At 42.7% G+C, this 18,355-nt stretch overlaps 1 protein-coding gene across 5 annotated transcripts in view; it reads left to right on the forward strand.

The window, feature by feature from the left end:
* Positions 1 to 18,355, forward strand: part of STX17 (syntaxin 17) — a 1,023,817-nt gene that overhangs the window by 123,486 nt on the left and 881,976 nt on the right. For all 5 annotated transcript variants that reach the window (XM_044089383.1, XM_044089380.1, XM_044089379.1 and 2 more), the window contains one exon: positions 3,631 to 3,833. In XM_044089383.1, coding sequence (XP_043945318.1) covers positions 3,711 to 3,833 — 123 coding nt within the window. In that variant the 5' untranslated portion in view covers positions 3,631 to 3,710. The remainder of the gene's footprint in view (positions 1 to 3,630; positions 3,834 to 18,355) is intronic.

The raw sequence follows: 18,355 nt of genomic DNA on the forward strand, positions 1-18,355 counted from the left end.
GTCTGGTAAGGTACATCCCAAAAGGGGCATTGTACTCCATTATGGGCCTGATGAGGGATTAGTAAAGAGGCACGATGACATCCCCTGATCTAGATGTGAATCCCTTCATGATTAGGTGGGCTATATAAAATGTTTTTCTAATCACTTTGGCCACGTGGTTTTCAAATGAGAGATTGCTATCAACTTGGGTCCCCAGGTCCCTAATTACTTCTTCCGTACTTAATGGATTACCACCTATGTGGTAATTTGTGGGTAATTTCAGAATGCTTTTGCACAAAACATTTTAAGAACTGACACCTTCACTAAAGAATTATAACAGATCTTCAAGGAATGGTAACAGTAAAGCTATCCTGCCATCTCCCACTGAATAATTTGACATAGTTGCTTTTAACTGTTCACTTTTTCTATGCACTTTATTGTAACTGTGGAATGTTGTAACTGTTCATGTAATAGCTTGCCACAATCATAGTATCTTCTGGTATCTAAGGGGCTTGAAGAATTGCAGGCAGCTCCTGAGAAGCTGGCTATGGGTGTGTGTCTTTCTTGCACATCTAAGAAGGTTCTTTAGGATGCTGGCATGGGGCTATATAAACTGTTCTTGGGATTACAGTATTCTTCTAAAACTGTGGGGTTTCTACACGATAGTTGGGGTAGAATCCAAGTATTACTTTAGTGTTGAAGTAAAGAGATGACTACTTGCAGAACATTTCATGTTCATAATAGTGCTATTCACTTTTGCATCCCACATGTGTGAGATATCTTGCCTGGAAGTATCCTGAAGGTCAGCCCAACTTTAAGAGTTGTGGAGGACATCCTTCATAAAATGAAAAGAGGCACTCCATTTGAAGTACTCACAAGCTCATCATAGATACAGAGCCTTTGTGGGCCTGCCTGAACTCAGGGTACTTGCTGTTCCTCCAGTCAGGTAGGTCCTGGAAGATGCATTTGTTAATCTATGCTTGGAGGCAAATTTCCCCTCTTCTTGCCCTAAGAAGCCAGACCATTTACATAGGGTCAAAGATTTGTATAAATTCTCATACAAGAACAATTTAACTGACCCAGCAGTGGTGTTCCTGTGTTCCATGAAGGGATCATATACATCTTCATCTGACTATGGGTCAGAAGAGCAAGCGCTCATATGAGCGGAGGGTTTTCTGACCTGTAAAGAAAAGCAAATACTTTGTGTGCATACATTCCACTCCTATGGAGTTTTTGTTAGTAACATGTTCTGAGATTGCAGTACAGTATGGTAAGGGGAAATGCCTTTATCCTACTGTTGTGCATTCCTGGAGTTGGTATATTATACATAGCTGGGGGATATGTGGGGTGCAGGGGGCTTGCCACATTACAAAAAATGCTTTTCATTTTTTGGGATTGATCATTTTACTGTTCAGTGTAAAATGAGTGTATTGTCTGTGTACACTCATACGAGTATTCTCAGTTTACTGACACACTCCTCCATCCAGGCATGCCATTTTTGGTGACAGAGAGAACAGAGCACTCAACAGGTTTGGGAAAAACAGTTTATAAATCTACATCCCTGTCTTGCAAGGCAAGCATTCTTTCTTACCAGCAAATCCTGTTGGAAAAGATGCGGGTCAAAGCAGAGAAGATATTAGACAAGCATCTGAAACAGGAGGTGTTTGAACTGTCTCTTAAGTCCAGGTTACCAAGCTCTCCAAGAAATGTGACTGATCTGTAGATGCATTTTGCAGAGCAGCAGCAACAGGATCAGCAATTCATGACATGCCTCACTGTGTATCACCTGCCAGACCATTTGAAAGTATAGCTTCTTAATGCATGCTGAGATAAGGACCACCTTCTGAAGGTGTCTTCAAAAGACACAGTTACACACTCAGTCAGTCAGGCTTTTCAAGCTCAAGCACCAAACTTCAGCAGAAATTAACCTACCATATCATTGCCTTTGTACCCCAATAAGGCAAAACCAAGACTTGTAAGGGAAAAAAGACCGGATTAAATAAAGACTGGCAAGCTAAATCAAGAGAAGCTCAGGGATCATCAAGGCCAGCACTCCAAAGGGAAACAGCTATGTCTCAGTCTGACTGTCTTTCCCTTCCTTTGCCCTCATAAATTACACTCCAACCCACCCCTGCCCCAAATCCCGTACCTTTTACCCTCCTACAGTAAGGTTATGTGGATGTCTGTCATCAGTTTTAGAAATGTTGAAAAATATAACTCATAACCAATGAGCTCTAAAAATTCTGCAGGAAAGCTATAGATTGCAGTTTATAAGCAAACCAAAGTCTGCAGGCATTTCAGCAGTGACAGGCAGCCAGGTAACCTTGGTAACTCCTCTACTAACAGACTTGCAGGAACAGGGAGCCATAGAGAGAATATGAAAAACAAAAGTAAAGTTGGGAGTTTGCGTAAGGCTGTTCCTTGAACCTAGAAAGGAAACTAAACAAATTTCTAATTATACTGAAATTTAAGATGTTGAACCTTCACTACCTTTTACCTCTTCTGTCTCTGCAAGTCTTTCTCGTCATGCTGGACATGACGTCTGTATGCCTTCACATCTCCATTGCGAGAGACTATGGGCATTTTATAAAGTTTGTAGGAGGGGAGAGAGCATTACCAGTTAACTTAATTTCCCTTTGGCTAATCTACAGCCATGAATTATGCCAAGTGTCTGGTTCCAGTAATAGCCTTTGGCAGGGCAAAGGGCATCCACATTTGCTATCCTGAAACAGCTGTCTAATTCAAAAAAGTGGAGACCCACAAGGCCTTGAGCTCTACCCTGACTTGAATTAGGGAAGCGGGACATTCCATCAACTTTGTCAAGTCCATCTTGACTCTGGCAAAGAGAGTATATTTTTTCTCATTTTATTTGTTTACCATTCCTCTCAACTCCTAACCAGGCCCCTTCCCTCCCCTCCCTCCTTGATCTTACTAGATTTCCTGAATAGAGAGATGAGGGACCTCTGGGGAGAACTAGATAGTCTGGGATTTCTGGCATTCCACCTTCCTGATCCACTCATGCTCTGGTGCATGTGCCATTCTCCTTGCATAGGCAAGGCATGAAAGATCTGGCTGGTGTCTGCAGACGCACTTCTTGTACCACAGATGGACTTGCATGGCAGGGAGGAAGAGTAGGCCAAATCCACTGGGAGATGGTACAGCTCTAGAAGTCAGGACAGCCATTGGGCTACATAGAGTCAAGGATATCCTGTAGATAAAGATTGCAGCAGTAAATGCCCTTCAACATCCACATTTATGGCAAGTTCCTAGTGCAGATGAACTTTATGATGTGTGTACTTACACGCACCAGGAGGTAGATGTGCCATCTAGGGCTATGATCCGCTGTAATCCTTTGAAGATTGGAACCACTGTGGAATGGTGACATCATTGCTGTATTGTTTAATTTTACTATTATTATTTTAAGTTGGTTATTTTTTTAATTTTCCTTTCTTGCTTAAACACTATAGCAACCCATCATGTACTACCCATAAAAAAGACTGGCTTGCATTAATTTTATTTTTTCTAAATGCTTATGGGAGTTAGTTTAATACCTTGCTGAATATCAGTGTTTTATAGTAGTGGATAAATTATGATTTCTGTCACTTTTGTCTGGTGCCATACATGGCTAAATGTTTTTTTTTTTTTATTTAGCTTTTTCAAAAAGGATTACAGTGTTTATGTAGATATAGAAGATTTATAGGACAAGTGCCTTCTTGGATTCTGCTCATAGTATGGCTGAAGATGTGGAAAAAGTACCTCTTCGTCTGCTTGAACTAGCCATCCAGAAGTTCATCAAAGTGGCAATCCCAATTGACCTTGAGCGGCTGAAGAAACACCAGGTTAATATAGAGAAGGTTTGTCCTCTTTTCTTCTTATTTTTTCCTTGTAGTATCACATGCTGCCTTGAGCTTCTCTTGGTAGTCATGCCATTATAGTTATGCATTTCAGTAAGATCACTTCAGATACATTTTAATACAGGAGGATAACAAGCTTTTGTTTTGATCTGATAACTATCTCACTCTAATGAGGAAATTTGCTTGTAAAAATGTAACTCTTTACAAAAAAGCCATTTCGGGTGTCTACAGAGCTATATGGAGACTGATAGTTACAAATACATAGGTGATGTACAAAAAATAAATACACTGATTACCTACAGCTAATCATTTATGCATTTTCAGCTATAAACTATATAATATGGAATGGAGGTTTGTGTTGACATGCAGGATGCAGTGACACTGAAATAAAGCATATGCATCAAATCTTTAGAATAAATTTATATTTTTGGCAGAATCTGTGGGTGCTCAGTGTTTTGTTTTAATGATGCATGCATTATATTCTGTAACATATTTGTTGTAAGGGCTTTGGTTCTGCTGTATGTTATAAACCATGACCTGATTCATTAATATTGTTAAAGTAGCTTGTTTTTGATTTATTGTACACTTTCTGCTGACAGAGGGATAGATGAAAGAAAATTATTGGCAAAACTCTCTTCCTATACTATCTGATAACATTATAGATATTGTAAGAAAATGAAGACACTGTCACCTGTTTAGCATGTTTGGCAGGATAGTTGTGTATAGTTTCAGATTAACTTACATTGTATGCCAGCATGTCTAATTATGAAATGTAAATAAACTTTTTTAAATATTGAGTATTGCATGTTTAAAGATAATGTTTAAAGAATCTGTCAGTGTTTTGATATATATTTAATTGCAAATGTTTTTGAGGGAGATTCTAAAGTACTGTGGAGACTCAGCTGAACAGTAGGTGATGTCATTAGCATGTTCCTGGTTGCTAGGTGATTTTTTTGAACAGCTGATTAACAGGAAAAAGAACATTTTCAAACAGCTGTCTGTAGACTGTTAAGCTGTGAACTTAGTCAAGTACTGAGCAGTTTATGAAGAGTTGCAGTCAGTTACAGTGCTGTGCAGTTATACCCGAAGAAAAGAGAACTCGCCAAAAAACTGTAAACCTACCTTTGCCTTGCTGTTAGGTTTTAGAATAGATTGGGGACAGTATTCTCTAGTTAGATTATGAAAGTTTAGTTATTCATATAGTTTTTCTAGAATGATGGACTTCTATCTTACAGTTTAATTTTTTCATTTCTGGTGATTGAGCCGGAATCCGGTGTTTATTGAAAATTATTGATTTACATTATTGTAATCCGTTTACTTATTAAATGCTTCTCATTACTTTACATTGTTGCTGGAAATCCGTGTTTTTCTTCAGAGGTTAGAAAGTGTTTATACCTGTTTGATACTTCCCAGGTCCCCTTGAAGACCAGGCTGCTCTGGTCATAGCTATCATTTCTTTTTTATATTCAATTTTTATAATTGTACAGCCCTTTAGAAGGGCTTGAAGACACTCTGATTGGTGGCAGCATTGCTGTTTTGTTTTGGGGAAGAGACACAGTTGTAAATCTGTGTCAGGTTTTCCCAGATGTTTGGATGTGTGAGATTTAAATTTATTTTGTGTGTGTGTATCAGAGGTATTAAATTGGAACACTTTGCTCTGAAATGTGTAGTAAGGCATACATTTGGGGTGGACAGAGGTATATAGTCCAGTCCCAGGAGAATAGAATGTGTTCCTTTTGTGTTTAGGGGAAAATTGTAAAGTAATTACTCCTGTTTAAGTGACAGTCTCCCACTGGAGTCAGTCTCTCCCACTGGAGTCAGTCGTGAGGATTGAAGCTCCTTAGTTACTGACCCAGGATAGTAAGGGACATCATATTAATTGGTGATAGTCCGCTGGGGTATTGGCCAGACATAACATTATAATTGGTGGCAGTCTGGTGAGAGATATAGCTGGACATCACATTTAATTGGTGGCAGTCCAGTGGGATATAGCCAGATGTCACAGGTATCAACAGCATATATTTAGTGAATACTGCAGGTATTTACTTTTATATGTCTGGTGATGAGATTACTGACGTGCACAATGACAGACTTGAGTCAGCAAGTCAAGAGGTAGGGCAAAAGAAAGTAACTTTCACACAGCAGTGAATTTTAACTTGAGTGGAGTGGTATGAAGGTATGGCATCACAATGATTTTCTGCATGGTTCACAGAACTTAGTACTGCAGGTTTACAAACAAAGTATGCACAACATTTGATAACTACCACTCTCTCATTGTTGTGACTGTTGAAGGTGTATTTATTCCCTTGAGCTACTGTCTGTTCAACCCTGTACTTCTTAGCAAGAAGTACAACAATCCTTGATAGCTTAGTAGTTGTTGTACTGCTTGCTGAAGGAGCTGCAGTTTTATTTTATTTCTTTTTCCATTGTAGTTTGTTAACAAGGGTGGTGGACCGATGAAGTTGGCACATTCATTCATAGCCTGGGAGCAAAAATACACAGTCTATGCAGAAGTCATCATCATCATCTTCTTTCGGCTGTTCCGTTAGGGGGTTGCCACAGCAGATCATCTGTTTCCATTTTTTCCTGTCCTCTGCGTCTTCCTCTGTCGCACCAACCACCTGCATGTCCTCTCTCACCACATCCATAAACCTTATCTTAGGCCTTCCTTTTTTCCTGTTACCTGATAGCTTCATCCTTAGCATCTTTTTCCCAATATACTCAGCATCCCTCCTCAGCACATGTCCAAGCCAACATAATCTTGCCTGTCTGGCTTTGTCTCCAAACTTTCCAACCTGGGCTGACCCTCTAATATACTTATTCCTGATCCTGTCCATCCTCGTCACACCCAGTGCAAATCTTAACATCTTTAACTCTGCCACATCCAGCTCTAACTCGTGCCTTTTTGTCAATGCCACTGTCTCCAACCCATATAACATAGCTGGTCTCACTACCCACTTGTAGACCTTTCCTTTCACTCTTACTGGTACTCGTCTGTCACAAATCACTCCTGACACTCTTCTCCACCCACTCCATTCTGTCTGCACCATCTTCTTCACCTCTCTTCCACACTCACCATTACTCTGAACTATTGATCCCAATATTTAAACTCATCCACCTTCGCCACCTCTACTGCTTGCATCCTCACCATTCTTCTATCCTCCCTCTCATTCACACACATATATTCTGTCTTAGTCCTGCTGACCTTCATTCCTCTTCTCTCTAGAGCATATCTCCATCTCTCCGGGGTCTCCTACACCTGTTCCCTACTCTCACTGCTTATCACAATGTCATCTGCAAACATCATAGTCCACGGGAACTTCTATCTGATCTCGTCTGTCAACCTGTCCATCACCATTGCAAATAAGAAAGGGCTCAGAGCTGATCCTTGATGTAATCCCACCTCCACCTTAAACGCATCCATCACTCACACAGCAGACTTCACCACTGTCACACTACCCTCGTACATATCCTGTACCACTCTTGCATACTTCTCTGACACTCCTGACTTCCTCATACAATACCACAACTCCTCTCTAGGCACCCTGTCATATGCTTTCTGTAAGTCTACACAAACAGAATGCAACTCCTTCTGACCTTCTCTGTACTTCTCCATCAACACTCTCAGAGCAAACATCGCATCTGTAGTGCTCTTTTCCGGCATGAAACCATACTAATCATCACATCCCTTCTTAACCTAGCTTCCACTACTCTTTCCCATAACTTCATGCTGTGACTGATCAATTTAATCCCTCTGTTGTTACGACAGCTCTGCACATCACCATTATTCTTAAAAATCGGTACCAAAACACCTTTTCTCCATTTCTCAGGCATCCTCTCCCTTTCCAAGATTACATTAAACAACCTGGTTAAAAACTCCACTGCCATTTCACCTAAACACCTCCATGCTTCCACAGGTATGTCATCTGGACCAACAGCCTTTCCATTTTTCATCCTCTTCATAGCTATCCTTACTTCCTCCTTGCTAATCCATTGCACTTCATGATTCACTATTCCCCACATCATCCAACCTTCTCTCCCTCTCATTCTCTTCATTCATCAACCCCTCAGAGTACTCTTTCCATCTGCTCAACACACTCTCCTCGCTTGTGAGTATGTTTCCCTCATTATCCTTTATTGCCTTTACCTGCTGCACTTCTTTCCTAGCTCGATCCCTCTGTCTAGCAAATCGGTACAGGTCCTTTTCTCCCTCCTTAGTGTCCAACCTTTCATACAACTCTTCATATGCCTTATCCTTAGCCTTCGCAACCTCTCTCTTTGCCATGCATCTCATCTCCTTATACTCCTGTGTACTTCTTCATCTCTCTGACAATCCCACTTCTTCTTTGCCAACCTCTTTCTCTGTATACTCTCCTGTACTTCCTCATTCCACCACCATGTCTCCTTGTCGTCCTTCCTCTGTCCAGATGTCATACCCAATCACCTTTTTAGCAGTCTCCCTTACTAGCTCTGCTGTAGTTACCCAGCTGTTTGGTAACTCTTCACTGCCACCCAGTGCCTGTCTTAACTCATCCCTGAACTCCACCTCACAATTACCCTTTTTCAGTTTCCACCATTTGATCCTTGGTCCTTCCCTCACACTCCTCCTTCTCTTCTTGATCACCAACGTCATCCTACAAACCACCATCCTGTGCTGCCTAACTACACTTTCCCCAGTCACCACTTTACAGTCCCTAATCTCCTTCAAACTGGCCCTTCTACATAAAATATAATCCACCTGTGTGCACCTTCCTCCACTCTTGTATGTCACCCTATGCTCCTCACTCTTGCTAAAATACGTATTCACCACAGCCATGTCCATCCTTTTCGCAAAATCCACTTCCATCTGACCTTCTGCATTCCTTTGTTTAACACCATACCCACCCATCATTTCCTCAACCCCTCTGTTCCCTTCAACAACATGCCCATTGAAATCTGCTCCAGTCACCAGTCTGTCATCCTTGGGTACAGTCATCACCACTTCATCCAACTTACTCCAAAATTTTTCTTTCTCATCCATCGCACACCCAACTTGTGGAGCATAAGCACTAACAACATTTATCATTAAACCATCAATTTCCAGCGTCATAAACATCACTCTATCCGACACTGTTTTCATCTCCAAAACACTCTTAGCATACTCTTCCTTCAGGATAACTCCTATGCCATTTCTCCTCCCATCCACACCATGATAAAACAATCTGAACCCACCTCCGATACACCTAGCCTTACTCCCCTTCCAACTGGTCTCTTGCACACACAATATACCAACATCATATCGGATAGCTCTCTCTCTATACCAGTCATACTGCCAACATTCAGAGTTCTGACCCTCACTACCACAGTCCTAGCCTTTATCCTCTCTTCCTGCCTTTGGCCATGCCTTCCGCCTCTTCTCCTCCTTCAGCCAACAGTAGCCCAATTTCCGCCAGCACCCTGTTGGCTAACAGTACTGGTGGCGGTCGTTGTTAACCCAGGCCTCGACCAATCCGGTATGTAAATATTTATTGCTGTCCGCATGAATAGTTTGGCAAAGTTTTACGCCGGATGCCCTTCCTGATGCAACCCTCCCCATTTATCCAGGCTTGGGACCGGCACAAAGAAATGCACTGGCTTGTGCATCCCCAGTGGCTGGGTTACACAGTTTATGCAGAAGTACAGTGATTAAGTTCACAATAAGTACATGTACAAAGTGAAGAAGTGCATGCATAAGCAGTAAAAATAGAAAGGTATGTGTGTGTGTGCGCGCCAGGCTGGCAACTCAACACCATAAAAATCTACTGCCAATCAATAGCGGACCAGTGATTGACTGTGGTGACCACTAACCGGGAAAAGCTGAAAGACTTTTTTAGTTGTTGTGTATTGCATGCAAAACCCAGGTACATGAACACTTCTTTATGTATTGTGTATCTCTCACTGTCTATGAGTTCATTCAGAAGATGGACTCAGTCTGCTTTTTGAGAGAAAATAGTTGTTTGTGGGCTGTATCTTTGCGTTCTGATTTTTTTCTTTATTTATCCTCTTTAATTCCTTTTTACAAGCTGACAGTTTTCTGCAAAATTTGCTTCCTTGTGCTTTTTTGTTCTGTGTGGTTGGGCCACATCCCTTTCCTTTGCAATTCCCACACCATTACTTAAAAAAAATTACTGATTTGGGCTATTCCACACACTGGTGGGCACAGTCTGTGCCTTTCTTGTTTAAAAAAATCCATTAATGCTTTGCATCGTATTCTGCCTTGGATTTAAGGAAGCCACAAATCCTTTACAAGATTTCTTGGAGTTGTAGACTCTAGATACCAGTCAGAATAAATAACAATCCTGTCAGCCTTAAGACACTACCTCGCAAAGTTGAAGAAAACTACATTTATAAAGAGGCAGACTCCAGCTAAGGTGACTGTAACAGTTACTGTCTCCGAACTATCTGATTCCATTATCTCTGTGGATCAAGGGCAGTTTTGCTGTAAGCTAGTTATGAAAGAAGCTGTTCAAACTTTAGTACATCTTTAAAAAAAAAACACCTTTTATTGCAGAACAGTTTACTTCCATTCCTGCTTTCAATTCCCTGGTCCCTACTTTATCTTAGGATCTAAAAGACTGATACTGAGGTATGTCAGTGTTGCTACTATTTCATAACATATTATGATAAATTGGCAAAGTCCATTCTCTGGTTTGAGGTGAGAAGGTCAAAAAATAATGCCCTTATCCCATCTGATTTTGGACACCAGGAAACATCCTACAGTCTTCCTTCAAGTGCCAGTTTTCTCCCAAATGCCAGTATTGCAGCTCCGGTAACTGCATCTCCAGTTCTTGTACTGCCTTGCCTTTAAACTATTTGTTGAAACTGCTGTCACTAAAATCGTAATTTCATCATTGTTACTACTACTACTCACTGTGTTGCCACTCCATTAATGTATAAGCTTAGAGAGAGTTTAAATTGTGAAAACCAAGCATGACGTCAACAGTAATTCTCTAGTTGTATCAATTAAGAGTGGGAGTCACCGGAGTCCATGGAGCATGTTCCTAGGAGGACTAATAAGTTTATATCCGCTCCACCAGATAAAACTTTCTTGTCCAAAGGAGTCCCTGTTGATGTCATGGTGGTGGCGGCCACCAAAAAGGTAATGTCTGAGACTTCCTCATCTATCCATCCTCCTAATTAGAGAGTGTAGGATCATGGATAGGTATGGGAAATGCATGTTTAGTTCAGCGACTTCTACTCTCCGTTCACTGAACTATTTGACCCATTTCTCTAGGTTGCAAAGGGATCTCCTTAAGGAGTTGGGAGATACTCTTCAGGGTACTGTAGATGCAGGGGCCTCTGACAAAGTTGCTGCCCAGCTTGCTACCCTAAATTTTATTGTCAACTCATCCATACATCTCATATCACATGCAGCTGATGGAACAAGTAGGGCAGCGGGTAGAGGAATCACTCTCAGAAGACATTCCTGGATGGGCTTGTGTTCCTTCACGGAGCCCTTTAAGTCTTCATTCGTAAACACCTCTTTTGATGGCTCACCACTTTTTGGTCCCAAGGTGAAGGAAACTTTGACCAGGTGTGAACAGGAGGGAAAGACTCTGTCTGCCATCGGAGTCCATTTTTCCAGCCCTACTCGGCCTTACCCCAAAGGTAAAAGGGGAGGAGAAATGTGGTTCCGGAAAGCCCAGGGAGCCTTTCAGGACACACGTGGTGAACCCCCCTCTATTGGCAGAGGAGGGGTTAATAGTGGAAGACACCGCCCTTGTGGCAGAGGGGGTCCCCAACATCAGGGTGAGATCACTTTTCTGGTCAGTCCTACCAGCGCTCCTGAAAGGAGGCTCGACTGTCCTGCTCTGGAGGCAGTTGGGGGTCACTTATCTTTGTATCCAGACACCTGGCAAGAAATAACAAAAGACAGCTGGGTACAAGGTATCATTTCCAGAGGGTACTTCATACCCCCCCCCCATCCATAAGGAGAATCCCAGATGTTCCACCCAGTTACAGGGAACAAGCAACTATAGAGGTCCACAAGTTACTAGAAAAAAAAGTCATCCAGCCAGTCCCAACAGACCAAACAGGATTCGCAACTTACTCAAGGTTCCCTTTGGTTCCAAAGAAAACAGGGGACCGGAGACCTCGGCAGACTCAACCAGTATGTGATGAACGAGAAGTTCCAGATGGTCATGCTACAGTCTATACTTCCCTTTTTAGGGAAAGGCAATTGGATGTGCTCAGTAGATCTCAAGGATGCGTACTACCACATAAAAATGGCCAGGCCATCCAAAGATCACCTGTGTTTCCAGCTGGGAGCCAATCATTATCAATTTTGAGCACTGAACTGTGGTCTCACTACAGCCCCCTGAATGTTCATCAAATGCATGGCAGTGGTCACGGCTCACCTGAGGTGTCTAGGATTCCAGGTGTTTCTGTACCTAGATGATTGGCTCCTTACCACCACCACCAGGCATCAACTGGTTCAGGCAAGGGAATACACTCTGACACTCTGCAATCCCTTGGGCATTACAGTCAAAAAGTCTGCCTTGTTGCCATCACAGCATATCATTTTTATCGGATCAGAGTCGGTCCGTTTCTAAGCTTTATTTTACCTGGTTGGTAAGGCTACTTCGTTTTTTGTGGACGTTCTCTTACCACTCTAAGACTACCAATCGAGAGAGTCTTCATTCTTCGTCAGCTTGTCAGCACATTGATATCGAAAGACAGAGCACCAGCTTCGGAAGTTCTAAAAGTATTGGGTTTGATGGCTGCAGCAATCCTGGCCATACCATTAGCAAGAATGCATATGCGGATTCTTCAATGGATGTTGTTCACTCAGTGGTCTTATCAGTAACTTCCAATAGATCATACGATTTTAATTACGAGCTCTTGCAAGAAAGATCTCCAGTGGTGGTTGACGTCTTTTCACGTAACCATAGGATGCCCCTTTGTACTACCTCCTCCAGTAGACACTGTGACCACGGACGCTTCCTTGATGGGGGGGGGGGCATTTTCAGGGAAAGACTGCCCAAGGTACATGGATGGATCAAATGTTACATTTGCATATCAATGTTCTGGAGATGAGAGTAGTACTTTTGGCGTTGCAGTACTTCCAGGACTCTTCCCCTAGGAACAGTTGCAATTCAGACAGACAGTATGTAAGTAGTCTGGTACTTGAACAAGCAGGGGGGAACCAAGTCTTACCCTTTTGCTGAGAAGCCCTCAAAGTTTTGCAGTGGGCTGTTTCCTCCTAGCACTTTCGGTTGGCAACGCACATATTGGAGAGATCCAACGTGATAGCAGACAAACTGAGCAGGGCAATCTTGTTGCCACACGAGTGGTCCATCAAGAAAGAGATTGCGGACAGGATTTTCTGCAAATGGGGCCAGCCTTGCTGCGACCTTTTTGCCAGCCACATCAACACGAAATACAGAAGCTACTTTGCCATGATTCCTCCTCTGGGAGAAGCCCCGAGAGACACACTCGTACATATTGGCTCCCGGGTCTCCTCTATGCATTTCCACCCATCCCATTGATACCCAGACTTCTACAGAAAGCAAAATCCCTGGGAAGGACCATCATTCGTATAGCCCCTCATTGGCCTTGGCAGATTTGGTTCCCTTCCTTCATCATCATCTTTTGGAGGATCCCTGGATTCTGAACCCAGTTCCGGACCTTCTGACACATCCGTCGGGGGACCTCCATCCTTCTTTGCAGTCAGTGAAGCTGACAGCTTGGCTGCTCCAGTTCCCCTCATAGCCAAGCTTCATAACTTCTCCAGTGAGACAAAACAGATCCTTTTGTCTTCTCGTAAGTCGTCCACTAGAAGATTATATCTTAGTAAGTGGAAGAGAGTTTCCATATGGGCTTCTAAGCAGAGCATTGATCCTTACCAAGCCCCCTTGACATCCGTACTAGAATTCTTGACTATGATTTTTAATAAAGGAGCGGCAGCCACAACAGTTCTGGTTCAGTTGGCTGCTATATTTAACTTTTATCTCGGAACTGATGGGCTAAATATAATGTCCCACAAGTTATCTAAGGCCTTTCTCAAGGGATCATTTCATATGAGACCTCCAGTGAAAACTCCTCATTCTCCTTGGAATCTAAATTTTATGCTGTCTTGTATAATCCTCCAGCCATTTGAACCAGCATCATCTTGTGACCTCAAATATTTGTCATGGAAAACCATTTTTCTGGTAGCTATTACTTCTGCCCGCAGAGTGTCAGAACTTCAAGCTTTGTCTATCAGTCCTCCTTATTTGATTTTTCATGTTGATAGTTTCTCTTAGGACAAACCCCACTTTTTTGCCCAAAGTTTGTTCATAATCTAATATCCACCAAGTCATTGAGTTACCAGTTTTCTTCCCTAATCATTCTAATAAATTGCAGTGTATGCTGCACAAACTTTATGTTCACAGACAGCTCAGATTTTATTTGGATAGAACAAAAGATATCAGGAAATCAGACCAGCTCTTTGTTTCCTTCTCTGAAGCCAGAAAATGTAGACCAGTGGCTAAAACTACTCTAAATGGTTATCTGATTGTATCACCTTTGTCTGTTCAGCTGCTAATATGCCTTTACAACACAGGATTAAAGCTCACTCAACCAGAGCAGTTTCTACATCCTCTGTGTTCCAAGCCAAATTGACCCATGATAACATTTGTGCAGCAGCCACTAGGTCTAAACCTCATACCTTTATCACTCATTACAAAGTTGATAAAGCCTTCAGGGACACTCCTCATCAGGGAATGTACTCCCGTGACCCACCCGAGATTGATGGTGCCAGGGACGCTACCGATCAGTAAAGAATGAATGGCGAGATTGAACAACTTCACATTAAGAAGTTATGTACTCACCATAATGTTCCATGTGAGTTGTTCATCTCGCCTTCATTCTTATGTCCCTCCCTCCTTCCCCCTCCTGGCTGATAGTTGACCTAGAGGTAGGTCTCATCCTGGTTGCTGAATTCTTCTTTCCCTCCATAGGAGGATATCTCTTTTATATGGTTATAGTATATGCAGCAAACAAGATCTGAGGTAATTCACAGTGCATCATGGGATAGGGGCTTGGCCTCGAGCTACTGGAAGAACTTGAGCTTTGCATACGGCCATACCGGAGCCGATGGATCAGCTCCAAACCCATCAGTAAAGAATGAAGGCAAGATGGAACAACTCACATGGAACGTTATGGTGAGTACATGACTTCTTATTATATCTGTCCTATCCAACTGTTCAATTGATGATGCCGAAGAGATTTAGATTCCTAGATAGAGTATTTATATGCCATTTCACTTGCTAATGCACAGTAAATCCATCACTATTGGGCTTGAGGATGCCTCTTCTGCCAGGCAAAGGTCACCTGTTAGCACATAGGGTACGAAGTACAGAGATAGGACTTTGATTTGGTCCATGTAGGGAATGTTGTTTAGAACTTCTATCCTTTTAGTAAGGTATCTCTGTGGGTGTTCCAGTTGTTGCAGGTGTCTAGATGCATGCATGCCAAAGGGGGCATTATATTCAATGACTGGCCTAGTAAGTGCTCATTAAGATCTAGACACAATCCCTTTCTTTATAATCTGGGCAGTATAGAAGGACTTTCTTACAAAAATGGACACGTTGGTATAAAGTTAGGTCATTATCCACGTAAGCTCCAAAATCCTGAACAACTGGGTCAACCAATAGGGGAGTATTGTCACTGTGGTAGTTCCCTGGGATAGAGCACTTCTCAAAGAAGGCAATAATGCATTTTTTGGCATTTAGATTCAGTCCATGATTTTGGCACCAGTTCTTATTAGGGGAACAGACCTTCCTGCAGGATTGTTAAGTTATTTGGGGATGCAGTGACTGCTCCTAGCTCACAGTGATTGGCAAGCTTAGTCAGCCAGAGTCCTTTGGTATTTGCTCTTGTTTCAGAAAAGTAGATGACAAACAGGAGAGGTCCCAGCACAGAACCCTGGGGGACTCCACTGATGACTCATCTCTTTGTGAATATAACTTCCCCTATTTTGATTTCTTACGTCCTATCTACAAGCCATTTAGCAATGGAGTGGGAGGCATAGGGGACTATTCCCAGTTTATTTAGCTTTTCTACCATGCCTTAGTGGGGAATTTTGTCATAAGCTTTGGCCAAGTCGAGGTATATGGTGTGTACCATTTTGCCTTCATCTATTGCTTTGGTGAGCTTTTCAAAAAAAAATCCACCAGGTTGAGTAAGCATGATATGCACTTGATGAATTCATACTGAGATAGAGGTCCAGTGTTTGAAGGTTCCCCCTGTCCTGATTAGTTCCATGATAAGTCCTTTCATGGCTTTACATTTGAGGTTGGTGAAACTTATGGCTCTATACATGGTCCTCCCTTGTGCAGGGGAATGACTGTAGATGTTCTCCATTCACTTGATAGAAAACTTTTACGGAGGCTGAGATTGAACAGTGTTGTTAAGAGTGTGGCTAAATCATGCTATTTAATAGGCATCCAGAGATATTGTAGGACCAACTGGTGCAGTATTTTTAGCTATTGATAGCACTTTAGAACTTGGTCTTGTGTGACAGCTGAAGGTAGGCCAGTTTCAGGTAAATCTTGAGGGACAGATGAAGGGGAGATGGGTAAAGTTAGAGCTAAATTTATTGGCCAAAATGTTATTTTAAATTTATTCAAAATGACAACATGTCCAATCAAACTGAAACAAAAGTAGGACAAATCACATAAGCTTGTACAAGTGCAAAATAGGACAGGCGCGCGCACACACACACACTGGAAGTAGAAATATGTCAGACCACTACTTTATTTGCAGAAATGAATGACAATTGAAATTCCAGAGACTTTCTGGTGCATCCAGATCAGTCTGCTGCTAAATGGTTAGTTTTGCACTGTATTTCAAATATTTAAAGTTCTGTTGACCTGATGCTGTCCTTTCATTCATTCCTCAACTGATGGGTCTCGCATCCGACCTTGGATCCATCTCTGCAGCTTTTTCCAGATTCATGGGTCCAACTCTCGAGCTCCTACCTTTACCCATAATACCCCACTAACCTAACATACCTCAGATCTTGTTTGCCACCATATTGCTAAGACACTGATCCTTCTCTCTCTCTCTCTCTCTCTCTCTCTCTCTGTCTGGAGCAGTTGGATGTTTTGTTCCCTCCTTCTCTGATCCATCCCATGGTTTCGGAACCTTTGAATCCAAGATCCTTGAGGATGTCCTCATCGGATATTAAGACAGGTTGTTCTTGGACTCCATCTACTTCCCTGAGTCATGTGACTTCAGTCCTTTTGGACCAGGAAGACTCTTGGATCCAAAGTGCCAGCACCTGCTCCAGGGGGTTGGGGTTGACTCTGAAGTTATCAGAGTCATCCTTGCTTCTAGGTGCTTCAGTGCTGGAGAACTCAAGTCCGACTCCATCCTTGGGGAAGGAGGCTGGGGAGAATTCAGGGCTTGTCTGCACAGGGAACTTCGGCTCCAGTGCTGACTGCTTCTCTTTCACCTAGGTGCACTGCCTTTGAGATATTTGAGAGGACATTCTGTTTGCCTAGAGAGAGAGAGAGAGAGACAACATCCTTGCCTCCCTTAGATCCTATCTCTATTCCACCATTGGGTCTTAGTTCTGAGCCACTCACTTGTATCCCAACAGGACAGCTAACCCATTCAAGTCTCCAGTCAGTTCCTCAGGACTCCCCTGTCACTTCTGATACCGCTGCAGATGACCCCACTGATGAGGTCCCACTGAAGAGAATATGCAAAAGGAGACACTTGGATTCCAGTCAGGAATTTGTCACTGAGAACACTTACTTTGATGAAGGGGAAGGGTGGGGAAGGGTCCCACAGATGTCCACCTGAGGACATCTCCGTAAGAGAAATCCTGCAACTTCTAAAACAGAAAGGTGTTTGGTCTTCAGGCACCCCCTCCCAGGAGAAGTCACTGTTCCTGGAGGCATTCGGGTCTGGTCTCGAAGCATCTTGTGTGACCCCACCGGCTGATGAGGTATAGACCTTCTTTCACATCAGACATGGAAGGAGCCGGTTACTGTGGAGCCTATCCACAAGCACCCAAATAGAATTTTATCGCCCCCCCCCCCCAAAAGGACAGAGGACACTGGAGCAAAGTAGATGTCATGATTGTGGCAGCACCCTTTAAGAAAGAGCTCACAGAGCAGAGCTCATCTTTCCATCCCCCTAACAGGGAGTCTAGAGCCTTAGACAGATTTGGAAAGCATGGTTACCCTTCTGTGAAATTTGCCCCGTTGTCATTGAATTATTTGGCGCACTTTTCAAAGTTGCAAAGAGACTTGACTAAAGAGCTCTCTACTTTCTTTCTGGGTTCATGTCTGTGGCAGACCAGAACAAGATCTCTTCACAACTGACTACCTTTCAGTCCCTATTTAACACTTCCATGAGGTGGATATCCAGTGCTGCAGAGGGTATCTGACAGGTGGCAGGTTCAGGCATAGCTATTCAGGAGACCTACCTGGATGCACCTCTGTGATTTTGGGGAGGCGTTCAAGTCTTCATTCATCAGTGCTCCTTTTGATGGGTCGTCCTTGTTTGGTCCA

Source organism: Protopterus annectens, chromosome 12.part0 (genome assembly GCF_019279795.1).
Source record: "Protopterus annectens isolate FY-2018-M chromosome 12.part0, PAN1.0, whole genome shotgun sequence".
Classification (NCBI taxonomy): domain Eukaryota; kingdom Metazoa; phylum Chordata; order Ceratodontiformes; family Protopteridae; genus Protopterus; species Protopterus annectens.